At 31.9% G+C, this 27,805-nt stretch overlaps 1 protein-coding gene and 1 long non-coding RNA gene across 12 annotated transcripts in view; one reads left to right on the top strand and one right to left on the bottom strand.

Annotated features, from left to right (window-relative positions):
- Msp300 (Muscle-specific protein 300 kDa) overlaps positions 1–20,333 on the bottom strand; it is a 106,170-nt gene extending 85,837 nt beyond the window's left edge. For 3 of the 10 annotated variants that reach the window (XM_083046624.1, XM_083046627.1, XM_083046622.1), the window contains exons 1-11: positions 19,147–20,323; positions 7,242–7,303; positions 4,560–4,655; positions 4,396–4,479; positions 4,219–4,311; positions 3,674–3,697; positions 3,303–3,481; positions 2,797–3,199; positions 2,476–2,622; positions 1,844–2,384; positions 65–1,748 (exon numbers count right to left, since the gene is read on the bottom strand). In XM_083046624.1, coding sequence (XP_082902750.1) covers positions 65–1,748; positions 1,844–2,384; positions 2,476–2,622; positions 2,797–3,199; positions 3,303–3,481; positions 3,674–3,697; positions 4,219–4,311; positions 4,396–4,479; positions 4,560–4,655; positions 7,242–7,303; positions 19,147–19,876 — 4,043 coding nt within the window. In that variant the 5' untranslated portion in view covers positions 19,877–20,323. Of the gene's footprint in view, positions 1–64; positions 1,749–1,843; positions 2,385–2,475; positions 2,623–2,796; positions 3,200–3,302; positions 3,482–3,673; positions 3,698–4,218; positions 4,312–4,395; positions 4,480–4,559; positions 4,656–7,241; positions 7,304–19,146 lie in introns of those variants that run through there. The other 7 variants (XM_083046628.1, XM_083046626.1, XR_014426093.1 and 4 more) reach the window with 6 other exon arrangements.
- LOC145940951 (uncharacterized) lies at positions 9,978–26,530 on the top strand. 2 transcript variants are annotated; one of them, XR_014426094.1, is made up of 2 exons: positions 9,978–10,603; positions 25,688–26,530. It is a non-coding gene; the product is annotated as an uncharacterized LOC145940951 (long non-coding RNA). The 2 variants fall into 2 exon arrangements; XR_014426095.1 differs by lacking the exon at positions 9,978–10,603 and adding an exon at positions 20,071–20,147.
- The last annotated feature ends 1,275 nt before the right edge of the window (positions 26,531–27,805 follow it).

Genomic DNA, 27,805 nt, shown 5'->3' on the forward strand with positions numbered 1-27,805 from the left:
AATATATAACGTGTTCAGGAAAAGAAATCGACATCTGTAACAGTGAAATTATAGGAATGCTTACTTCTGTCTGTAAGCTGCCCATTGTTGCGGAACTTCGCGCAATTGTCCCCTCAAGTTTTCCACTTTCTGGGCAGTTTCTTCCCACAAATGTTCGGCGTCTTGCGCGGCATTAGCCAAGTTGGTGTCTCTCGGATTGAGTTTGTTGTAGGCGTCGCTAATCTTCTTCAGAGTTTGCAGACAACGCTCGACTTCGAGGATAGTCCCACGATTCACGAAGAACTCTCTATTACGCTGCTGAATGCCATCCACATCATCGTTATTAATGAGCGCTTGCTGTTCGGAACTGATCTCCATTTCAATGTCTTTGAGATACTGAAGAAAACTAGCTTCATCCAAGCGAAATTCAAGCCTCATTAGATGAAGAGGCGCGAAAGTGAGAACTTCTCTCCAGCGATTCTGAAGAGTCTCCACTGTATTCGCGATAGGCAGCTGCTGGTCAGGTGGCAACGTGTTCTGGAGATCTTGACTGGCTTTCACAAGATCCTGTATCCACTTTTCGTTGACCTTGCCAAAGAAATTTTTATGGCTCTCGACGGATTGACGATTGTCAAGATGTTTGTCGTTGATCATTGTTTCCGCGACCGAAAGCCACTCGGTGATCTGTCGCTCGCATTCCTTAAACTTCGTCCAGCGTCGTATCGATTCTTGCAAACGTTGTTCCCAGACTTGCGCCGCCTGAGAGACTTCAACGAATCGATCATTGAGTTCTTTCAGAGTAACTTTACCTTCGTCTGTCTCCGCATCGGTATAACTACCCACGGCCTTGGCAATGCTAGCAAATACTTTATTCTTAGATTCCAACATGGATTTGTAATAAAGCATTCTCGAGAGAAAGGCTTTATGACGATCTAATTGAGTCAGTGCAGCGTCCCTGCCACCTGCTAGATTGATACTGGCCATAAAGTTCTCAAATTCATCCAGCCATGCGGATATCTCTTTCTGTCCCGCTTCTAAGGACTCTTGTTGCACCAGCAATTGATGATACAAGTGCAGTTGCATCGGTATCAAAGCACGTACCTTAACAAGTACTTCTTTCTCTTTTTTCAGAGTGTTCATCATCTTGTCGACTTCGTCGCGGGATAAATCCTGAATAAGAGCTTGGAACTTCTTACTGATATTCTTAAAGAGATCTTCAATGCTCTCGATCTCATTATGAAGAGTCTGCAATTTCTCTCCGTAAGCCTTTATCCGTTCCGTCGAGTTTAATCCGGTAATTGCTAAGGCAGCTTCTGCGTCTCTTAGCCAGTTTTGTAGAGTCTCCACTCCCGCCTTATAATCTTTTCTCGTTCGAATCAGATCACCCGTGTGCATATACTGTTTAGCCTCTTGGAAAAGCTGTTCCCACCTCGCTGTCAGATTCGCGTAACGTTCCTTCAGGCGAAACGCGACCGATTCGTCAGACGTGGCGATCAGGAAGCTCACAGTATCCGACAGTTGCTGATGCTTATCCTTCCATACACTGATATCTTGGAAGAACTCCATTCTCTCCTCTTCCGGGAAATTTAAAGCGGGCTCGGCGTAAAGCAACCATGCCTCGACCTCGTCTGAAACGGTGGTCCAGCGACGCCAATAAGCGACAACTTCCTCGAGCATGCTTTGGACACAACGCAAGTCCATTGATACGTTCTTCCACTTTTCAGCGGTTTCACGCATGAAACGATCGATATTAAGGCTCTCTTCCTGATCTGAAACACACAAATTTATGATAAAAGAAAAAATAGAAGATTTCCCATTCAGAAGATTGTATTTGAATATATATTATACAAATATTATTATTTACCAATATCACCGTCGCGCTTGTATTCCTCGGCAACCTGCTGCATATCCAAGTAAGCCTTTTGAAATTCTTGGAATATCCTGTTTCGGGAGACAAAGTTACGATATTGCTCCAGCATTTGATGCACCTTCTCTTCCGTGTCGTATTTGATGTTCCAGCCTTTTAGCTTGGTCTCGACGAGATACAAAAAGGCGATCAAACAGCATTTGTGTTCTAGGAACTTTAATTTTATTCTTCTCTTGGCAGCGCGATTCGGCAAGCTGTCCAATCGCGCGGACATGTTCTCTAATTGTTCTGACTGGATTTGTCGCGCCAATGGCGAGTTTTTGGCGTGCTGGAATTTCTCTGACATGGTCGGTAAATCTGAGAAGAACTTTTTATGATCCTCCAGCTTGTTCGAAATTATATTCGCTGTGTTCTCCGTCATTTCCTGCGATATATCGTTGTCCGAATGTAAGAGAGTCTCGGCTCTTGCCAACCATCTGCCAATTTCACCTAATTCTCCTGGTAATGCTGAATCCAACAACCAACACCAATGTAGCATCTAAAAACGAATATAATATTTCCTAAAAGAAGTTGTTACAACGCAAAATTCCATGTTCGCACTCATTTAAGAAACCTATAAAAAAACTTACAAAGAGTTCCATTTGTTGCCACAACATTTGTATATCTCTCCAAGAATCTCGCGTAATGCTTATCATGCTGAGTGTATTGACTAAACTTTGCATCTTTTTATATATAATTAATTTCTGATCAATCTCTGTTCTGAATACCATATATTCCTGAAAGAAGGCACCATGAAATGATTTATATGTATAATATTGGATATTTTTAATTCTTGTGTGTGTATAAAATCTTTTAATCTTTATAATTTTTAGTCTTATAATAAATTATATTAAATTTAAATAAAATTATATAAAATTATCTATTGAGAATTAAAGAGCTTTAAAAAGTACCGAATAGCTTTGTGGGAAAGCGTTGGTTCTGTCAAATTGTTCGAGATGCCTGACTTTCTCGTTTAGCCAATTAAGAAGACTATTGTACTCTTCTTGTACGGCAGCGAAAGAATCAGGAGCTACGTTTCCTGGTTCCGGATATTTGTGCAAAAATTGGGCAACGTATGTCATGATCGATTTTTCGTCAGGTTGAGGAACGTCCACATCCTCAGGATCCAACAATCGAGCAATACCTAATTTGTCTTCGGCGATCTGGAAGGCTGTTTCAAGCCGAATTTTGTTCGATACTTCCCTCATAGCTGCTATATTCACTAAGTTGGCCTTTATGGTATCGATGATAGCTAAGAAGGCATTTCCGTCTCTCCAACTTTCACCGAAATCTCGAACTTGTATATCAATGTTCCTGAAGAACAAAGAAGTTTCCAATCTCGACATTGTAAAATGATCAAAAACTCCACGTGGGTAAATTTATTACGCAAAATTCGATAATTCGATAAAGTACTGACTTGGGCAAGGCATTGGTGACCCACTGAAGCAAGGTTTTCCGTGCTCCTTGTTTCCACTTTTCACTACTGATGCGTTTCCTTTCGCTCGCCGCCGAACCCTGAGTGCAGAGGCTTTCCAGACTACTTTGGCTGCCCCAAGTTTGTCCAAGATATTCGAGAGCCCTCGTGTTTTCCTCGATCTAAAAGAAAAATGATCGATCAAGTCAAGTATGTACAATGTTTTCTTCTTTTCAAGCCTAGAAATAAGATAATCTGGCGTGCGTGTATTAATGAGATGAACAATATCATGCAAGTGCACTTTGTCTTGTCTTTTCTAGAATGTTCAAAATCATTTATATATAGTTGACGATCTTATTTTATTCACTACTCACCCGTTTGCGATCCTTTGATCGTAGCTTGTTTATTGGAACATATAGTTAGCAAAATGACACAACTTACTTTTTTTTACAACAAGGATTAATTTATCTAATTTATTTATACGCGAAGTCAGTTGAAAGTATTTTAGATTATATATGAATCACGTTATCATAAGTTGAAAATAATTTTATCAATTACAATTAACATTTAGAAGTTAATTCGATATATTAAGCTTGCTAATAAAAGTGTGGATTTATACCACAGAATTAAAACTTACGCATCGCAAGCTTAGAATTATTCGTAGTCTAGCGCCTTTTGCTTTTATTCAATTTGTGAGTCTAATATTGCATCTTGAGGAAGATACATTAGAAAACGCAAAGTTAATCCTCGTGTAGTAGTATAAAAAATATGGTGCTGCTCAATCATAGAATACAATACTTTTTATTACGTGATATGTTTTACCATGAGCTACATTTAAGCAGCTACTAATTACAATGGTGCTCTTTTACAGTTGTCATTACGTATATAGCTAATATAATATCCGAATGACTATAAATACCTGGAAATACAGAATGATGGTCCATATTAAGCCCAATACAACCGGCGGTCGTCCGTCGACCAAATCGGACGAATTTATATTCACTAATTTGATCTGCAAAGGTATTAAATAAAAAGCTTGAATATCAATTTTTCGTTAGTATATTAATTTAAAATAGAATATCTGAGATATATTTACTTTTTTGCTTTGTAAAAATTGTAGCGCGGTGTTGGCATTACTGAGAAAATGCGGTCTCTTTAAATTACGGCCCCTTTCCACGGGCTGAAAGATTACACATGATTTGAACAATTGATTTTAGTAATGTTTGTTTCAAATGATAGCGTATAAATATATTTCATTACCAATTTCTCCCCTGAAAGAACTTCAAGTAACGCGAGAAGGCGCGTCCCGTCTTTCAAATCCTCGATTAAATCATTGATATGAAGTGTTGGTACTCTCTGTGCAAAAAAAATAATTTATTAAATTATGATGGATCATATTTATGTAATATTCAGAAAAGTATAATCTCTTTAAGAAATCATATAAACTTAATAAGTCGAAAGTTTAAAGTTAAAATTTATTGTCGCTGATGTCAGCTGAGTCTTTCACTATGTTTACTTTAGCAATGTGAGTAATTTTATTCTTTTTTATTATTTAATAAAAAGTTCAACACATTACTTTTGAAAAATAAACAAAATTGTAATACTTTCTTTTCGAGATTACAACAAAAACATTATTGAACGGGAGTTATTATAAAGATTGCGTATTTTGGCAGTTAGACTATTCAATGATTCAACAGTGAATAATTTTATGTGATTTTATGTGATTTTATTCATTAAGTATAGATATATATTTTATATCAAATTCATCTTCAAAGTACAAAAAAATGATAACGTTGTTTTGTTAAATAATTGTTTTCAACTATTTTTAAAATAATATGTAAAAAATAATACATTTTAGGTTGAGAGAACATTTTATGTTGTATATCGATATATGATTATAAATACTTTATACACTTTTGTATATACACTTTTGTGTATATATATTATTTGTATTACTTCGTATTAGTAAAGGTCATTGAACAAAAATTGTATAATTTGACAATTTGAATAATTAAAAGGGTTAATAATAGTGCGCGTGCGCACGTGTGTGTGTGTGTGTGAGTATATTTGTTCGATTGCAATATATCATTTCTTTTGAGAGAAATGTATAATAATATCCTTCTCTCGAGTTTTGTATCAATCATAATTCATTCCTCACGAGTTTATCAATATGTCTAATGGCAGACATTGCTGAGATTGCATATTTTGATAGCTATATAAATAATAAAAGTGAATAATTCTGTAATTTTATTCATTAGATATACATTTTATATAAAGTTTTATTTTCAAAACACAAAAAAATGGTAAATACGCTTCTTTTCGATGATATGTAATTTTTAAAATTACATATAAAAAAATGATATGTTTTTTGAATAATGTTACGTTTCTACGTAGATATGATTATATTTTTGTGCACCGGCAGACACATTTCTTTTTCAATTTTGGGAGTTATTATAATAATATACATATATATATATATACATATATATATTATAATAATATATTTATTATAATAATGTAATAATAATATAAGGAAATAAATGTGATTAATAGTTTCATAGTTTTTCCGAGAAAAAATTCCGATTGCAATAAATTGAATTTTCGTCGTTTTCCGATCGTATAAATCTGTAAACAATATACAAGGTGTCCAATTTTAATCTATCACCTCTCATAACTTTGCAGGAAGCGATCGTAGAGAAAAATGTTTCATACAAAAGTTTGATTTGGAGGGGATTTGATTTCGAGGGGAACATAATATGATGTCATTGGTTTGACCTTGGATAGTTGTTTGAAGATCACATAAAGGTCACCTTTAATTTCTTAAATGAAACTTATTATTTTTTATTGCACATTCTTGTAGCTTATCTCGAGAGCTTTTCAAAACACTATAATAAAGTTATTTTTTTCTTTAAGTACTTTTTGAGTTATAAGGTTTAAAGTCAACAATTTTTTGACATTAAATGTAAAATATCTTGTAAAATATTCAGTTTTCGGTAATCTTGCTTTAATACTTTTATGGACGGAATAATGAGACCAATCAATTGGTGTAAAGAAAACACATAGTTGCTTTTAAGAAAAAGTACGCAACTGTATGTTGCAAATTACATAAATTTGTTTAAACAATTATCTGTTTTCTTTACACCAATTGATTGGTCTCATTATTCCGTGCATAAAGGTATTAAGGTAAGATTACCGAAAACTGAATATTTTACAAGATATTTTACATTTTATGTCAAAAAATTGTTAACTTCAAGCCTTATAACTCAAAAAATATTTAAGAAATGAATATGCAATTAAAAATAATAGGTTCTATTTAAGAAATTGAAGGTGACCTCTATGTGATCTTCAAATGATTATCCAATGTCAAACCGATGACACCATCTTATATCCTCCTCAAAGTCAAAAAACTTTTATATGAAACATTTTTCTTTATGACCGCTCTCTGCAAAATTTACGATAGATTAAAATTAGATACCCTGTATAGCAAATTTTACTTGTTCGTTAGTTATTCTTTATTTGACAATGTACATCATTTTTATCTATTATTCTCTGTACATAACAACGAATAGGGCGTTCGTTTTAACAACTTTGCTACTTTTGATACATGACAAGTGGAGTTTCCGTACTAAGGCAAGTTCTGAAGGATGCGGAAATAGGAGAGTATCGAAACTTGAGAACCAGGTACGGATCAGACCGCGTTCGAGTTTCGATAGCACGATACTAGAGCGTTTTATTACGCGTCACGTAAGGATCTAGAGACCGTTGCATAATCTCAAACAAGAAAATAAAGAAATAGAATCGGCTCATCGATAGCTTCCATCGCGTTATCAAAGTATTTATCGGTGAAAACATAAATGCGATATCTTCGCGTAAAAGTTGCTGAGTTGCGAATCTCTCTTCGCTGTTTTGTAAAGGCAACATAAATATTTATTCTTGACTCACCTTCGACAAATGAGAGTTTATCCAGTTTATGAAGGTTTTCTTCTGCACGCGTTCTTGTTCGTCTGAAAGAGAGAGAGAAGAAATAAAAAATCAGATATATTATAAGTTTTATATAAAATTGGATTAATTATTTTCGTGTAAAATTTCGTAAAATTTTTAAAAATATTTATTCTTGAAATTGCGGCACATTTTCGAGAATGAATATACATTATGTAAATATGCATTATGTAAACATGCATAATATGCAATATGTATAATGAAGGATACGTGAAATAGTGTTTATAATTTCTCGTGAGTTTTTGCGAATTGTTGAAATCAGTTATAAGGATTATATGCGAAATACATTAGTGTCGTTTTATTTTTAAATCTGCCGTCACTTTTTATCTTTCCACCTATGATTGGGTTATACTATGTGTGTACGAGATATATACAAGCGCGATAATAAATGCAACTGGCAGGTGTGTTATACCTGCAGGTGCATAATCGTAAGACGAACATTAAATTGTCACATAAATTTTTGGTAATATGCAAATTTCATTCTCAATACGTTCCGGCTGCAGGAAGAGAAAAAATTGTGTAAAAGCCAATAGGCGAATATAGATTACGCTTTTTGGTTGCGCAATAAAAGCGCTTTTAAATTTTTCATTTTTTAAATATGAATTTATAAACATTTTATTTACAAATAATTTTTAAATCTACACGTTTTTTTGTGTAATAAATTATTAAAATTTTACGTTAAAGTATCTCGTCTATTTTTAGCAATAATATTCTTTAAATGGATACTTAATTATCTTCTTACGTATGAAAAAAGATAATGTTTTACAATAAAGATATTTATAGCCATAACATTTAATGTATGCAATTTAAATTAAGATTCTTTTTTTCCGCCAACACATGTGAGTGTACGAATTGATATTACAATAATTCCTAGAAGCACACACACACACACACACACACACACACACACACACACACACACACACAACAAAAATCTGTCGTTCCCGAAATAAAATGGCGTTTGATGTCACCAACATCATAGCCCTGTGGAACAGTGTTCCTTTTCATCGAACCTTTAGCCTCATCATATATTATATCTTCACGTTGTACAATTATTTTACGGATTCACGCATCAAAGCGCAACTCATTTATTATGTGCGACTGTAATAAGCAAAACTGATAATTAACGAAAACGTGTCGTCGCAACGCAATTTTTCTTCATTTATGAATAAGCGAATCTTTCAAAGCTCATGGTTTTATTTAGTTTCTCGTTCGGATGGCGTGTATAAAAAATTTTTGACATTAATTTTTTAATTTTTCTTTTATAAACTGTCTCGAAAAATGTGGAAGTCAACATACGACTTTAAAATATTTGCAGTTCAGAAAAATATTTAAGAAAATATTAAAAGAGTATTTGTTTTCGAATTTAAGCTAGGACACATTCCGCTTTACAAAATCTTTTCTCGATAGCATTAACGAGAATGCATATAATCTCAAACTCGCACATACATATATACACATATGCAGATAACAAGAAGTTTAAAGAACGAGGTATTAAGGTTTCTGTGTCTTTCATTGCAATCATATTGAATTATCACGTCAAAAAGCGAAAAATCATATTTTTTTTCTTGCGAAATACATAAAAAAAGCTGCGATCACTCTTATTTAAAAATATGGATTAGTAAAATATGTAAATTTACTTTTTTGTTATACTATGTTAATAAATGCATGTATAATTCATCTGTATATGTGTACTACATTTTTAATGTAAATGAATCTTACAATTGATCAAGGTTTATTGCTATTTATTAGTTCATAAATGAAAAGGAGTTTGCGGCATATTTTACTCATCCATATTCTCATAAACGCATTCAAAAAAACGTATTAATTTCGATGTAGTTTGCAAGAATAAAATTCATATAATTTCTGTCTACAATAAATTTCTGTTATAATTTAATATGATATCAATAAGAGACTATAAGAGCTTTAAATCACAGAATGTCCTTTTCACATTTTTTGATTGATTTAAAATCAATTTATAAAAAATATAAACAGTTATAATTTTATATAAATAATAATTAAAAATAGATATGTTTGGCAAAATAAAATTTAAAAAAGAAAATAGACGATTAAATTATATTATTTTGACAACGATAAAAATATTCTATTTTAATAGCATCTTAAGTTCACCTTAAGACACATAATAAGTGTGAATGTTCCTCGATATTCTTGCTAAACAAAAGTGTTTTTAAATTAACTTGTTTTTAAATTGAAAGAAATTCTAATTAGAAATTTCTCTCTCTTTCTCTCAGATAATTTTGAAACTTTATATTAAATTATAATTTTGGAACCATATATAGAATTATAAAAACAATTTATATATATAGTGTATTGTATTATAAAAATATTAATATTTTTAATATTTTCTAAAAATTTTCAAAATTATATAATTAATATTTTTGTCCGTTATTTTTCATATTTTTGTATCATTAATTTATTTAATTTTAGACTTGAAAAGGACCTGAACCAAAGGTCGAAACGTAGTCTTTATTGTTTTATGTCGAATTAATAAAGATCATCTTAGCCAGTTGGGTCGTTTTAATATTTCACCTCTTAATTTTTCTTCACTGGCGACACGAAATACTTTTAATATTAATATTTTTATTATAAAATTAATAAAATATAAAGTATAATATAAAGTATAATAAAAAAAGAGCACATTTTAATGACCACGTGGAACTCGTAGAATCTATAATCGACGCGCATGTGATAGCGGCTTAAAGAAACATTGACTTATTGAACTTTAGCGATATGTTTGACGAACGATATGTTTGGGAAATCATAAGAAGAAATTATATACTATCGTTGGTCTTTATCGTCGCTTTATTTATGAGAGATATTTGATCGCAAATTATGGACAAAGTTGAAGATTATGTTGCATCGCAGCACAGATTAGGGCATTCATCGTAGACATTTCATCTTTCACATGTGTTTACTCGCCGAACGACCGTAACCTGACACTCGCGAATGGTAATGAATGGTAAAAGAGAATGCTTAAAAATATTCTATTCTTTCAATGTTATAAAAGGCTCCTGTACACAGGGCGCGCCAACCAATCAATTTTTTGCTCTTATGGACAAACTGTAATTCGATTGGCTATTGCGTTCTGCACACAGGACGTGCCAGCCAATCAACCTTTCGCTCTTACGGACAAACAGTAAATCGATTGGTCATCGTGTCTTACTATGCGTAATGCGTTGACGCATCCTGTGCGCAGGAGCTCTTTATTGTATGTGTGTGAAAGGATAGAATATTTTTCCACGCATTCTCATTACCATTGCGAGTGTCATGGTTACGGTCGTTTGGTGAGTAAACACACACGAGAGACAGTGCCTACATAATGAATGCCGATTACACAATTTCCTTCACTGCCTACAGGCCTATATTACCTTGAATTATGATGCTAGAAGTGAGAATTTGGCAAGAAACTTTTTTCACATGCAAAAACATAATAACTGATTAACGCACGCGTGACCAAATGTTTGATCATAGTCCCATTTCTTGGAACAAATATTTTATTGTGGATAAAATTATTAATAATATATAATCATATATAAACATTTTTTTTAACATTTAATTCTTAAATGTATTAAAGCCTAGAAAAAGTAATTATTATTCAATTTTATTTATTCAGACTTAAGGATTTTTTTAGATTGCTTAATATTAATTCAATGTCAAAATTTACAAATTAAAATAAAATTAATATAGATATCAAAATTGAAAAATATTTGGATTTTTACAATTCATGTATACATTTCGAATTTATCAATTTTTACATTAAATTCATATTTAGTTACCTAAAAAACCTATTTTAATTTGAATAAATTTAATTGAAAAGTATATGATAAATCCTCAATAATTTAATTTGTAATTTTTCCGCAGTTGAGCTCATATTTAACATGAATGTCTTATTAACTATAGTTGACACAAAAAATTTTCTTTGAGAGTTGAAAATTCTAATAACTTTAATAAAGAAAGTCCTAATACTTAATTTTAATTGTAGTAGGTTGTAAAACTTTTGTAACATGTTGCATACTGTAACTAAAATATGACAAAATACATTAAAATTACCATTTTTTACAACTTTAATTGCAAATTTCTCAAAATTGCGACGTGATAAAAATTAATTTGTAAAACAAAGTCGTATTCAGAATCAAAAAGACTTTTGAAAACGTCTTAGTCTTTTTTTTGTGTTCGAAAAAGAGTTATTTTTTTATTGAACTGTAAATGCTGTCGACACAAATTTGACAATAATATAAAATTATTACAAGTCATTCAATCTTAAAAAAGCTTAAATATATATTATGAATTTTGCAAATTTTAAAGTCAAGTTTCTCGAAACAAAATCTTGTACAACAAAATTTTATTCGACGTTTTTGATTTATTTTTATACAGAAAATTTACATTTAAAAAAAATGTACTATTATACGTTTTCCGACCGACCCTGTATGATGAAGAAGACAGATGCATCTTTATCATAAGCAGAAACACGCGACATATTGATTATGTAAGTTTAATTTCAGTCGACCCTATATCGAATGTCGTGATTTCTAGTTTCCGTGACAATTCAGAATGGCAAAGTACTCGTGCATTTCACGTGTTCGTCCGAATAAACTTTGAAAAAGATAGGTAGTCAAAGGCTAAAGGCAATATATTAATAGGCCTCATTATACAGCGTCATGAAAGGTAACTATGCGGTTGTAAAAATCAACATAACAGCAAGGAAATTTTACATATTCGACAAAAATATATACATGTACATTAAGAACAATGTATAGTTTTATAACTCGTACCTTCATTTTATGACTCATATTTTCAAACAAACTTGAATAAAATTGAAAGCTGTTTGCAAAAACAACTACTAATAGATAACAAAATCATATTTTTCGATTAATTTTTAGTAGAGTTTTATCTCGATAGAATATTAAAGTGGTCTATTTATATTATCGTCATTACACAATATATACATATATAGAAATTAGAAAGAATAATAATAAAGAAATTTTTTTTTTCGATATATTTTATCAAAAATATATTGTAAATTTATTACAGAATCTGTTATGAAAATTAAGATCATGTGTTTGTACATTCTGTATCTATATAATATAGTTTAATGTTTTGTGTGAAATAATTATAAAATATAAAATAAAATACATAATTATAAAATATAGGTACATAATACACATGAGATGTATAATTCATCATTTTTAACTGAGATGATTAAAATTAATTTTTATTTTATTTTTTTTTATTATTATTATATATATATATATATATATATATAGTTTCTTTTCGTCTATTAATCAACTTATTTTTACAATCGATTAATTTTTATATAAGAAGGTAGATCAATAACATAGCACAAGGTAGAGAAATTTAAAATCAGAATGATCAATTCTCTCTCTCACAAAAGTCAGATTGTTTTCAACATTTGCAGCGCTAAATATTACTTGTCGTTGCTTGTTCAACTTGTTCAGCTTGATCATGCGAGAAGGAAATAAACGTTGATCGTTTAAAGTAACTAGAGACAATCGCGTGCCGTTGTAAAGAATCATATAAGATAGATATAGCGAATAACACATAATTAAGAAAAAAAACAAGAACAAGACTAGTAATTCCTCGTAGTTTTTTTGACGCTAAATTCTAGACAATTCTAGTTTCCAAATTGTTCTATTATGTCACAATTTTAAGAAAATTGCAGTTGCAATATAAATAACTATTTCAATATATTTTGTCATATTATAACTACGATGCAATGTATTGGAGAAATTGTATTGCAACTACACACAAAATTAAGTAGGTATTCTAAATTAAAATTTTTAATCCTAAAAAAGAATTTGTTATGTCTATTATAATTAATAAAATATTTATGGTTAAATTTATGAAATCTGTTGCAAATTTGATCATTAAATATCTATCAAATAATATTTAATTATATTTATTTAACCTAAGAATTTGTTAGGTAGCTGAATACGATCAAAATAGACAAATTTAAAATGGCGAAATTAAAAATAGATATCAAAATTAAAAAATGTTTGAATTTTAGTAAAAATTGACATGTTTATACAAAAATCTATATAATTTTTGTCAATTTTGATTAGATTCGTATTCAACGACTTAAAAAAACCTATAAATTTAAATAAACATTATTGAACACTTAGTAGGTTTTCAATGATCTAATTTATGATAGACTCTTTATTTAACTATAAATATCTTATCAACATTATAAAATAATTGACACGATAAATTCTTTTTTGAGAGCTAAAAATCCTAACAACATATTTAATTTCGTACTCGCAATAAAACTTCGTCATATACCTATATATAGTAGCTATAATATGACAAAATACATTAACATAGTCATTTTTTCCAACTTTAATTTGCAAATTTTTCAAAATTGTGACGTGATGGAACAATTTGGACATCACAATTAAATTTAATATTAAAAAAACTTTAGGAAGTGATTGATTTTGTTTTTGTGCTCAAAATAGTTATTTTTTGTCGAACTGTATACAATTAACTGAATGCTGATTCATCTCAATGATGAGTTTATGAATTTTCTAATTGTTAGACGCAATACATAATTAAATTTGATTATTTATTAATTCCAATGCTTCGTCATATGTCTAATAATGTCATTTTCTCGCGCTGATTGATCAATTTAAAAAAAATTAATTTCTCTTTGAAATTTAAAATTAACTACTCATTAATTATTGTGAAGATCATAAAACGATAGAAAACTTTCCTGCTCGGTTTAATCTGCTCTATCTGCATAAGAGAAGTAATGCAATTATTATCGGATACCCTGTATGTACAAGAGATGACAGCATCCAGAGTTAGTTTGTATTGGTTTCTAAAAGAGAGAAGGGTGAGACTCTCTCATTGTCAGAGTAAAAAGTAGGACAAGTTCTCGAGAATGAGGTCAAACGAAGTCTTCTTCTCCAACGAGACGGAATGAATTATGAAACAGAAAAACAGCCAAATAAATGAATCTCTTATAAACCAATATATTTTATTTTTACGATGACATTTCACATTAATCGAGTTTGCACGCCTGTTATACTTTGGTGATACTGTGGTGGTCTATTTAATTTAAATCACGGACTTTTATATAATATGTTAGACTGAAACTGCTAACTTTCGGACGTATCTTATATTTATGTATTTATGTATTACATAAGAAGAGTGAAATGCGAAATAAAGTTATAAAGAATGTGTCTTTTGTTAATGTGACTGTTTAAATTATACGTAAAAAATACGTAAAATCATAGTTATACACGGATATACGGATGATATATAAGAAGTTTTCGATCTAGGATATTATAGAAATCTGTGATTTAAATAGACAAAAATTGATATATATAAATATAAAAAAAAAAAAATAAAAAGCTATGATGTAATATATAAATAAATTTAATAAAAATAAATACACGTAAAAAAAAGTGTATATCAATCATCACAATAATAATAATATATGATATAATGATTCCGATAATTGATATGAAAATGTTAATTAAAGATATTCTAAACGCTGAAATTGATAATAAAAAAAAGAAAAAAAAAAAAAATTCTGTAAATTGTTTTAAGATATAAATAAAAATGAAGCAATATAATCGAAAATAACATAAAACTAATATTAATTAATAATTTTAAAATTTAATAACTTTTATTTTATCTATGTTATATATAATTAAGAGAATTATATTTTATAAGAATTAAATTGTGAGTTAGATTAGATTTTGTCTTTTAGGAATGGTAATGTAAAGAGAGGAATTCTTCTCTCCATGTCCATGTATTTATTTTTGATTGGAAATGCATGCGTTTGAGATTAATCGTAAATGTAAGATCTTATAATCGTTTTTCGGTGTTTATTTTTAATAGATTCATTTTTCAAATTTAAGCGAAGATTTATATATCGTTTACCTAAATTTATGGTAATTACATTTAGATTATCAGATATATCAGTTCTTTTTTAAGATATTTGGATTATATATAGTTTATTATATAATACACACCCTGTATATACGCGGAATATTAAATTATATAAATATTTTAAAGTATATAAATTAATTATTTATTAGATTTATTGTTAGACGATTAATGTATCACGGAGCTCATCTTTATTTTATTTATTCGATTCTGCGATTCGATTGTTTTACTGCGCGTTCTCGATCCGAATTATATTTAGATTGTCGAAAAATTAAACGACAAAATAGCATCAGACGAAATATATTTGACTTTAAGTTTTAAGTATTGCCGAAATGTTTTACGTACGAGGAATATTAAATTATACAAGCATATTAAAATAATCGATCGTACGGGCTGATAATTGCTAATTATAATAATTATACGGAATTATCGCATTTCACATGATATTACGCATGATAATATGATAATATATGGACCCTTACTTTTACGCTCTCATTGTGCGAAAGACAACGAGAGGCTGTAGAATATATCGCGCAGATTATGTATATCTTCACTAGTTCATAAAATTATTTCGGCAACGAATTATCAATAATCAAAGTATTCGTCACCTTGGTATTATCTAGCGTGTTATTGTTGACATGCTACGGCTCTGTTTATCATACGCTTAGTAATTGCGTAACATTGGGCTGTCTATTCTTGCCGCGAGAAAATTTAATTAATTTCTCATTTATTCAATCATTATTGCGAAGCTCGCAAAACGAAAGAGGACTTTTCTACTCGGTTTAACTCGCTCTATCTGTACACGATGAATGGGGCGATTATTACTGGACACCCTGTATATAATTATATATATTATTAGGAATATAATTAAATGTAAAAATGCTCGCTAAGCTTGTTCGTTTGAGAGAGAAAGCAATATCCATAATTATTAAAATTTTTTTTTTGTTTTCAAACTTTGTCTCATAATTATATTGGTTTTGATTATATCGAATATTCTACTTTTAAGATATTAATATGTGATATCCATTTCTTCAGTTATTTCACCATGTTTGTAACTATTAAACGCCAAATATTTTCCGGAAATTTTGTCTTGTCAAAATAATGATCACAACACGGTCATTAAATATGATCATAAAAATTAATAGTCAATAAATCGCTTTCTAAGGAATAAAAATGGAATTATTAAAATTTTATTGTTAGTATAATTTTATTGTCGCATATAAAAAGTAGCGAAACGTTTGTCTCTTGCGTTTCATCATTAAATTTATCATTAAAATTCGATATAAAAATAAGTAAATAGGCAAACTGTTTCGCAAAATTAAAATTTCAGAAAAAATCCTTCAGTAAATATGTACATTTATTAATCCCCTCTTTATGAGGGGATTGGCTTCGCGAAATTGTTTTTTCCGCATTACTAGTTTCTATTATATTTCATATGTGATGAAATTAGCGGATATATTGCATTGTTATGACAAGAAGGAAGCCTTTCTTCCGACAATAATCCGATCTAACAAGGGACATGTCACAACTGTCCGGAACCGATTTGATTCTTCTTCAAATATGTTGTTAAATACACAAATCTAAAAGACACGTATATATTTTTTTATATGTGCGGATATTGAGTTTTAAGGGGTGAAACACCCCTTTAAAGAAAAACGGTATTTTTCTTTAGGATCGAATATCTGGTAAACTATAAGAGGTAGAAAAAAAGACGTACAACAAATTTTAATGGCTTGAAGAGTACTTTAAAGTTATATGAACAAAATTTTTTTATTTTGAAAAATAAAAATTAAGTGATGAGGGTATTTAAAAAAAAATGAAAATAAAAAAATTTTGTTCATATAACTTTAAAGTACTCTTCAAGCCATTAAAATTTGTTATACGTCTTTTTTTTCTACCTCTTATAGTTTACCAGATATTCGATCCTAAAGAAAAATACCGTTTTTCTTTAAAGGGGTGTTTCACCCCTTAAAACTCAATATCCGCACATATAAAAAATACGTGTCTTTTAGATTTGTGTATTTAACAACATATTTGAAGAAGAATCAAATCGGTTCCGGACAGTTGTGACATGTCCCTTGTAAGTAAGTCTGATGGCCAACCGCTGACCTACTTCATATTTGACCAGTAAAGCGGGCTTAACGACTTCAACACTAATCGAAAAGCCAGCCCTGAGATTAGAGATAACTAAGCATTGGCCTTGACATTCATACGATAATTCAAGCGATTTATTAGACGTGCGAATATATATCTATATGACTCTTTATGGAAAGGTGCTGTCTTATCACGGCATTTAATTCGAAGCTTAGCGTGTCAAATACTCGTTAATTGATATACGATATCAAAAATTAGATTAATAAATAATTTGCGTGGTAAAAATAAAAATTTGTACATGTAATAACATATACTAGTGAACATATAAATAGTGATTATTGCGTACTTCACGCTCTCTAATACTGTTTTTAAAAGATCTTTTCTGGAATATAGAAATACATTTGGGGAAACAAATATTTTATCATAAATTTCTTCAATTATTTAATAAGAATTTTAAAAAGCCTTTAAAATCTCAACAACATCCTAACGATAAAATTTTAGATAAAACTTTGATCAAAACAAAGCATGATTTTAAAAACCAAAGATCCATCGCAAGTAAACCATTTAATTGTAAAATCAAAAAGTTCATTATATAGTACGGTGTCACTTTTCATTAGTCCAGCGGAGTCTATATTTGTTTGCGAAATTGTTTCTTAATTTGATAATTGGTGTTTCCCAGATGATGAAGTATGATCGCATGTTACAGGAGCACATGCACGTCACTTATCGGGCAAATTGCAGAAACTGCGGCATGTGAGAGAACTCATGCCAGAAATTCTGCTTTTCTATCATTAAGGATAATTGGCAACCTTTCACTGCATGCGCGAGGATATGATACGAGATACTCTCTCTTAATGAGCTTGCTTTTTAAAATTTCGAGATAAACCCGATTAATCTGTCATTGACGATAGCTAACATTAGGACAGAATTTTTTATTGTTATTACGAAAGTGCGAGAAGAGAGAAGAGATATGAAAATAATTTAGATTGCAGTCTCATTTAATGTGCGATAATTATGCCTATCTGACCTTGAATGTTATTTATATTTTGTATCAAAAAATAAGTTCAATTACTATGTAATGCTGAGTAAAAATTGCAGAATTCTTTTCCAAATCTTCTCTGGAAAAGTTTTAGGAGCAAAAGAGAACAAATACGAGATATACGAACTTTAAAGTGATTGCGAGCATCATCATTAACGTGTATCATGTTTTATACGCAATTTATCGTTGAATCACGAATAGTGATGTTACGCAATAGTACCATAGGTAATAAAAAAGTCACACACACATATGCGCATATCGAATTTTTTCTGTGATTTTCTGATGACTCCTTTGAGATCTCCTTCAACACCTATGTATTCAATTTTCTTAACTCGTTTCCAAAATATATTGATTTATAGATTAAATGGGTTATTCTGTATATGTATACATATTTTCGTTTGTAAACAAATCTAAGATTGTGGAGATGGACGACTTAAAAATTTTTTTACTCAATTTGAAATAAATGAGTTTCTGCAAATCCTGAAACCTAATTGTCCTTGCAATATGTTAAGTGACCAAGCCCAATACTTAATCCTATGCATATGCGTCAAAATCTTTCAATCGAATACGGACAATACTGCGCATAATCTGCAATTGCCAATCTATTAATCTATCGGCAATCTGTAGAATATTTATCACAGATATTTGTGCGAGGATTTCCAATGCTTTCTGAAAGAATCTTGCCGGCCGGCGAGACGCGTGGAATCATCGAAATGACGAAAAAGATGACAAGAGAGTTCTCTAAATAGCAGTCTTGATTCTCATCAGATCAAGTGACATTTGTACCTTTGATCTCGGCAATGTGTGCGTCGTACTCGCTTCTGCTGCGCATATAGTCGATCCTCGCTGCGACATTCTGGAAACTCTGATTCCGGTACTCGGCATACCATTCCGAGGATGGCCGATCGTCCGAGCTCAATTGTTGGACTACACGGGGACTACTGCATCTCCTCTGCGACAGACTCTCCTCCGAGGGAAATCTCGTAAAGGAAGTGACCGAACTGGATTTACTGCCGTGACTATGAACATCATGACTCTGATAGGCCGAATCCTCGAGAGGATGTTCCTCGCTAGGGGTTCTGTTCGACTCCATCAACATGCGCTGCTGAACGGTCGTAACATCATTGTTGCTCGCGTTATCCAGACTGATCTCCCGTACGCTCTTTCTCACGGTAATCTTCTCAAATTTGACAACCTTGGCGCCGTTTAATTCGCCCTCCTCCACCAGCCGCTCGAAGCTCTCCTCGAACGAGGAGTTGCTCGCTCTGGAAGACGGTCGCCGGTGCGTGGGCGATCGAAAGGATGCCCTGCGTGCGTCAGCATTCTCCAAAAGATCCTCGGTACTAGGACTACGTCCAGCCGACCAGATCTGTTCGAAAAAGCTCACTCGGTCACGCAGCCGACCACCGCGTGGTGTTCTCGGGTTGCCGGTGTCGCCGGTACTTCCAGTGCCGCCACCACTGGGACTATCCACCCTCGGAGGAGTCGGACTATCTCTAGGTGGAGTCCACGACATATTTAAGACTATTCTTTTACTTCATCGTCCAGAGACTGTCAATCGACCACGTCTGACTTATCTAACTTGGATCTCTTGTTCCCCTCGCCCTAATTTCAGCGGACTCTGATCACCTAACACCTGTTCTCCCGACACCACACCTTGTACACTGGGTTGCATATGACGCATACGCGTCGACGTCACCTCGGTTACTTAGAACCCACAAGTAGCGACAGTAGTGTCTTTTATCAATCGTATCGGTGAAATGCAATTTCCTTCGGAATATTTTTCCGTAAGTACTCAAGCCAGTAGAGTGCGCACTTATACAGATCGCATAGAATAAGGCGTGTGTGCACGCGCGCGCGCGCGCGCACTGGCGCTATGTATACGCGTGTATACTCATATATATATATATATATACGAGCGCATGAAATGCACGAATACGGAATGTATATGGTGACCGTGCGCGACGGCCGGCGGTTCGATACTGCCGGCTTGTCGAGGTCTCCTCCGTCTGGTATCACCGCCACATTCCCACTGCTCGCGATGACGCGATACGATATGAGAGACGATGCGCAGCGCTGGTAGACCCTGATTATTCCCCTTCGAAGAATTCGTGGCTCGTCCTGGCGGTTTTTTTTCACTCCGATCAATTCTTATATCCTCTGCCTCTTCCTATCCTTCCGGCCCCTCAATTGCTCGGTTTTATCGCGCGACGCCGACCGGCAAATAGACTGATTCGTTTCAGATGTTACCTCTTTCAAAAGTTGAAACTTTGAACGACTTGCGATTAATCGATTATTATGCAATTACGAACCGAGATCATGTTACGTCATGAAATATATGTGATTTTATGATAGCCATAAAAAAATGAAGAAGACTCTGATAACAACTGCAGATAAGAAGGTTTTCTTGTGGCTAAATACATCCACAAAAAAAGAAAATGTTTCAAATTTTTGAAAAAAAATTAATATATAAAATAATAATTATATATGTATATAAATAATTTTTAGAAAAAAAATTTGATATATACAGGGTGTCCCAGACTTACCGGATCATTACCGTTAATGGCAGATTCTTGGAATTATTTGGAAACACTTTTTCCTCAGTGAAAATGTTGAGGCATCAATAACACTGTTCAACAAAAAATGACTTTTTTTTGAACACTGGAACGAAAGAATGACCTAATTGTAAGTCACAGTTAACTTTTGCAACACACTTGGGCCCGTATTATGAGCTCGCATCTATCTCTAGATGTACCTCTAAAGTTAGAGGCGCCTCTAAAGTTAGAGGCGCAGATAAATGTACATCTAAAATCAATTATATATTTATCGCACATTTAGAGCTTACATCTATCTCTTAGATGTGTCTCTAAAGTTAGAGATGCAGATAAACTGACTTTAGTCGTACATTCATCTGCGTCTCTAATTTTAGAGGCACGCATCTATCTCTTAGATGTGCCTCTAAAGTTAGAGGCGCAAATAAATGTACCTAAGGGCACATTTATCGAGAGTAGCATAAATGTGCTATAAATGTGGTACAAAATAGGTTTTTTAGGCGATTTCCTCTAGATGCGCCGCTAAATATGCGCTCATAATACCGCCACATTTATCGTGACACGTTTAGAGACACATCTAGAGATAGATGTGCGCTCATAATATCGCCACATTTATCGTGACACGTTTAGAGACACATCTAGAGATAGATGTGCGCTCATAATATCGCCACATTTATCGTGATACATTTAGGTCCGTATTTATAGTCGTTTCTCAAATCTCAAGAGCGCATTAGGTTAGATACTCGGATTTTATGTCTTAAGATACAGACGATTCAATAGTTACATTTTGATTAAAAATTAACTGAAATTTTTAACTGAAATTTTCTCTTGAGTATCTTTACTGAATCGAGGTTTCAAACAAAATCAAATTGATTTTAAAAATTCATCTATTAAACCATATTATGTCTCAAGACTGAGATGAGATTTGAGAAACGACTATAAATACGGACCAGAGGTACATCTAGAGATAGATGTGAGCTCATAATACGGGCCTCTCTAACTTTAGAGACACCTCTAACTTTAGAGGTACATTTAGAGATAAATGTGAGCTCATAATACGAGCCTTGATATTTAATTATGGATTTTTTATTTTTTTTATTAATTATAACCGACACCAAAAATTCCTTTTGAAGGTTGAAAGTTGAAAGTCCTAACAACATACTTTATTTTGATTGCAATAAAACTTCTCTAGCACGTCACATATTGTAGCCATAATATGACAAAGTTCGTAAAAATAGCCTTTTCTTGCAAGTTTAATTGCAAATTTCTCAAAATTGTGACGTGATGGAACAATTTGGAAACTGGATTTGTGTTTAGCGTCCAAAAAACTGTAAGAAACGACATCTTGTTCCGATTAATTTTTTTTTGATGAACAGTGTAATTTTTGAGTTATAAAGTTATTAAAAATAAAAGGGTTTCTCGTAAAAAACTAAGCCTCGTGGAAGTAAAATATTAACAAAACTATATTTTTCAGTTAATTTTAGATCGAATTTAATTTAATAGATTTTTAATTTAAAGCTTATTGTTAGTTGCAAAGATATATGATAGTTAGATGGCAAAATTTGGAGCTTGCAAAAAATGATGACCTCCCTCGACATTTTTATTGAGAAAAAATCATCTCCAAACAAACCTAGAAATCTCTCATTAACGGGTGATCCGGTAAATCTGGGACACCCTGTATATATATATATATATATATTTGAAACATTATTAAAAGAACGAGTTAAACGACTACAAGAAGAAAATAATATTTATTTAAAGTTCTTATTATAATAAGACTTTGATAACTTTCTTATAAAAGTTTTTTTGTTAATTCTTGTTCAGTTGAAGTTGAAATATATTGAAGTAAAGTTGTACGGTGAGCTGGATGTCATATAGAAATGAAATAAGTTAGTTTAAAAACAAGTTAATTTAATGTATCAAACAAGTTAAAGATCTTAGGCATAAGAGAGAACACACTTTATCTCTTCTCTTTTAAGTTACGCGTTAAAGTATGCGTTACACAATTTGTATAGTTCAAAAAAAGTTAAAATTAAAAAATTTAATTAATCTTTCAGCAATATATTGCATAAATATACGCTACTTATTAACAGATGTGATTAAATACAAATATGAATCATACAAATTACATCACGTAGATGCAACATAATTAATTGCGCGTAAGCAGCCATCGATTTGATTGATCGTTTCATAGATTAAAAAAATGATCCACAGTGATTATTACTTGTAGCAAATAAACTACATTGCAAATATCAATTTTTTTCGCTAATAAACAGTGCTATCATATTGATGATATAATATTTATAATATAGGCAAATTTATTAACGCCTTGAACTATTCTACTTTACTTCAGCATTACTGACATGATAAATTCAGCGATTTCCATGATTATAAAGCATCCCGCATTTTAATACAAGACGCGATATCGCAGCATGAGATCGTCAACTTGAAAATCGAGTTACTAGACATTAAATTTAATCGGTATGCGCGATGTCAATTTCATATCTATTTATCCCGTTGAGACACAAGTTACGTTCACACAAGTTGCAAGATTTATTAAGCACACCTGAGGTAGGCAAGAATTTTAATGAACGCATCTAGATCCGCCATGATCTATTAACTGAATCGAGGTTACGAACGAAATCAAATTGATTTTCAAGATTCATCTATTAAATTATATAATGTGATTCTTTGAGATTTGAGAAACGACTATAAATACGCAGCTAAAAAATTTTAATAGTGCTGACAAAAATATCTTATCATTCTAATGTAAAAAACAAAGAAATAAATTTTCTCCTTCATTAAACTTTCTCTAAGGACTAAAAACTAAAAACTAAAAACATATTTTGTCGAAGAACCGGCTAAGACAAATTTTGGAACGTAATATCTGAAATATTATTTTCGATACGAATCGAGAACGGTCTTGAAACATTTATGCCGTCAATCTATTAGTGAGGCGATGTATCCAGCAAAACGAAATGTCTCCGGACAGGAAAAGCGAACGTAACGATTGCGAATGCGCAGCAGGTGTTCGTCACGTCTATTTATAACTCGTTCACGTCTCTACAGATTCTATCCTATTTTCTCTGCACCACACAGTTCGATTTGCCGAGTATGTGAGACGCATGCCGTCTCGAACTCGCGAACTGCGCAAGAAGATTAATCATAAACCATTATGATTTTGCAAATCGATAAGTAAGAATGCTTCTTTACTCATTTTATGCGACAAATTTGGGATTGCAAATAAGAATTTATTTTTTAGCCATCTATTTCCATTTTAACAAACTATACTTTACTGGTCATAAAATAGTTTACGATAAGCTTCATAACATACAATTTTTGTTTTGCAAAGTCTAGATTGGCAATTTGAAAATAAACTCTTTAGATATAGAAAATATCATAGTCTCTTGATTGTATCAATTACGATATTTTTGAGAAAAATCACATTTCTCCCACGTAAGAAAGAATTCGATTTGTATAAAAATGTCAGAAATAAATACATCAGTAAAATGCAGAATAGTCTATAATTATAGGTTTTGTAGAAGAATGAGTGAGGATTTAATGTCCATTATTCTTCTTATAATATAATCGATCATCAATCTTCAGCACCAAAATTGACATGTCCAAAATCGGGACATATAAGACGCCTTTAAAATCTCTTTATAAAATATTCATACCATAAGACTTCTTAAAGATGTCTTAAAAACTTTTTAAAGATGTCTTCTCTAATTTTGGACATGTGGTGCTATCTGGGAAATCCTAACGCAAAACAAATCAATTTCTAAGGTTTCGTAAAACTTACCTTGTAATTGCTGGATAGTAGCTTGGTACTCAGCAAGCTTCTCGTCCACGTAATCTTGACTCTGACTGGCGATGATTTCGGCTGTGCTTGGACCACTACTTTCCTCGTCCGTCTGCGTATGATCTAAGGGCACTCCGATATATTCGTAATCCCCAGGTCTGTAGGGTGCTATCAGATATTCCGGAGGCGCGCATGGTATCGGAGATGCCGAATCGCTTGTATAGGAACTCTGCAAATTAAGAAAAACAATGTTTCAACTTCGTTATGTCATGCGTTGCTTTCTAAATAAAATTTCTCCCTTTAATCTTCTTCAGACCAATTCTTGAGAACAATGTATTAGAGCCACAGTTGTGATTGTTCTAAAAACTTTTTTTCAAAATACAAATCTAAATTACAAAGGGCTAGAAAAAGTCAGACGTTGATGGTAGTGCTGATGGTAGTTTCAAAAACTGATTAGTTGTCCACAAATTTTTTTTGCTCTGATATCAAGTAATTAAATTAAATATCGATATTTAATTGAATTGATCAATTCAAAATTTTTATTTTAATAAACCTCCCTGATCTCTTTAAAGAAAGCGAGAAAACTATCGGGGTGAAATCGCTGAATCGAATCCGAGTCTTTTTCTTGTTGAATGACTGCTTTTATATCACTGATTCAGATCATACACCTTGACACTTCTCATTGTGCCTACAAATTCTTACTATTTTTTCTAAAAGTATATATATATATTTTTTTTTCAAATCTGTTTTTTCCAAATATGACATACTCCTTTTGCACTAACCTGATGATTCGTTCATATATACTCACGAATTAGACATTCGAGTACTAAATGATCCAACAAATACCGATCGCAACATACGATATGTTACACGACAATGTCGACTATTATCAATCTGTCGTCCTTGGCACATATATGTATAGGAATAAATACCTGCGTCGGTATAAACGGCTTTGGTGCTTGACTGCTCGTAGGGATCGGCGAAGGCCACCGTGGTCTTGGACATTGGATGTAACCCGAAGTGGGATAGCCAAAGACGGGCGACATGCCGGGCGAGATAGGCATCCCGATCGGCACCGGGCTCATCGGATGCATCATCATTCCAGGGTACGAGAGCGGCGACATAGGACGAGTCGAGTGAATCGGCGTTGGGGGCCCACGGGGGACGCGTCCTTGCGGATGCGGCGAAGACGAGGGCGTATATGGGGAGGCGGGTGCATTAGCTCGTCCTGATCGGGTATTCGGAGGCACATAGCCTCCGGATGCCCTCGACGGATGCTGTTGCGACATATTTTCGGACTACTTCGAATCACTTTTCACTTCTTCACCTCGCTCGCAGATCAGCATTGCTGCACAAGGAGAAGATTCAGATGGATAAGGGGATGGTCTCGATTATCTAAGTGCCAGTTAATTATAATGTTTAATTACAAAGTTGTATATGTATTTTTAGCCGGAGGAATAATTTGTATTGCAAAATTGTAAACCCTATCTAGACGTGACGCGTGTATTGGATGAAGTAAAAGTGCTTGCCATGTTATTCTGCATCAAGATTTCACAAGTACAAACTATCTCTTACAGTAGGATTAACTGATTCGGTAAGAAAATAGCCATGCGGTTAATTACCAATCTGTTACCTTGGATGTTACGGATAAAAATCTTAATTAGTCTTTTAATTGTGGCACGCGAGAGAACTGTTTTAAAATTATAAGATCAACACAAGATAGAAATAACACATATAAATTATTTTGCCAGATTTATTTCTATATTAATTAATATAAAAGATAACAATATAATATGTACATTAATAATATGATAGATTAACACTATGGGAAATCTTAATTTATTATTTATTTACAATTTTATTAAAAGTATTTCAATTCTTGCTTAAAGTATAGGTATATATATATAAAGTATATATATAAAGTATGGTATATGTATAAGTATATATATAAGTATATAAATATGGATTCGCATAATAATTTCCAATATAAATAAAAATTATTATTATTATTTTATATTGTAAAATTTATATCGTATTTTATTATGTATGTAATAAAATATAGACTATCAAGTAGAAAACATTGGAGAAATTAGAAATAATGAGATAAAATAAAAATGAAAAAGATATTGAAATATGCTGAATAAAATAACAGAATATGTCGTTTAATTGAAAATAACCGATAAAACGCAATATGATCTGACAATTGCCTGGTAAGTGATATTTTTCCAGAAAATAAAATTCATAGATGAATTTAAAGATATTAATTGAAGATTCTCTGGATCGCGTAATAACGTCGGCTATTCGACGTGGCACGTGGCCAAAAATTTCTTGAAATTAGTGTGACTATCTTCATATGTATTACTTAGGGTTGTAACGCGTACTTTGTAATGCCATTATCGTTAACTTTTTTTTGGTAACTCTATTGAAAGAAAACTTAAGGTAGTTGTTTCCCAACTATGCTAGTCAAAATTAGACTTTGAAAAATAAAGTTCAATAGATGATGAATTCTTTTATATTAAATTTAAGAACATATTTTTAAACACTATTGCTTCTTTTATAATATTAAAAACCGATAAAATAAAAAAGTTATAAAAAATGAAATAGTGTTTTGAATTGCGTAATGTTTTCGAAACGGAGATCGTAGCACCGTCGCATTTAATCGTAAAAACGTCAAAAATATTATGTTGTAACGATTCTTATTATGAAATTGTGATTGTGAAAGAATATTGTAATTTTAGTATAATATGGAAAGTCGCAATTACGATATAAAGAGCGTTTTATTAAAAAAAAGTATTAGAACAGAAGCAAAAACGCAAAGAAATGTTAACCAAAAAACAAATGGAATGGCATACTTAAAAAAATTAACCAAATTTAATTTTTTGGATTTATCATACTCTGATACCGTACGGTCAGTATCGCTGAAATTTAAAACATGCACTTGTTTAAAACTTCAATTAATTTTGCTCAAATTTTCGATTTAAATTTAGGTTCCTTGCTACTAACAAATACATAGTGTTGTGCTTAGATGATTTTAAAATTAGCTAGATAAAGATGAGATAAAAATATGTAAATTTATCTTAGATAAGATGAA

Source organism: Prenolepis imparis, unplaced genomic scaffold, assembly GCF_030444845.1.
Source record: "Prenolepis imparis isolate NDT839.2.m4 unplaced genomic scaffold, iyPreImpa1.0 SCAF_9, whole genome shotgun sequence".
Classification (NCBI taxonomy): domain Eukaryota; kingdom Metazoa; phylum Arthropoda; class Insecta; order Hymenoptera; family Formicidae; genus Prenolepis; species Prenolepis imparis.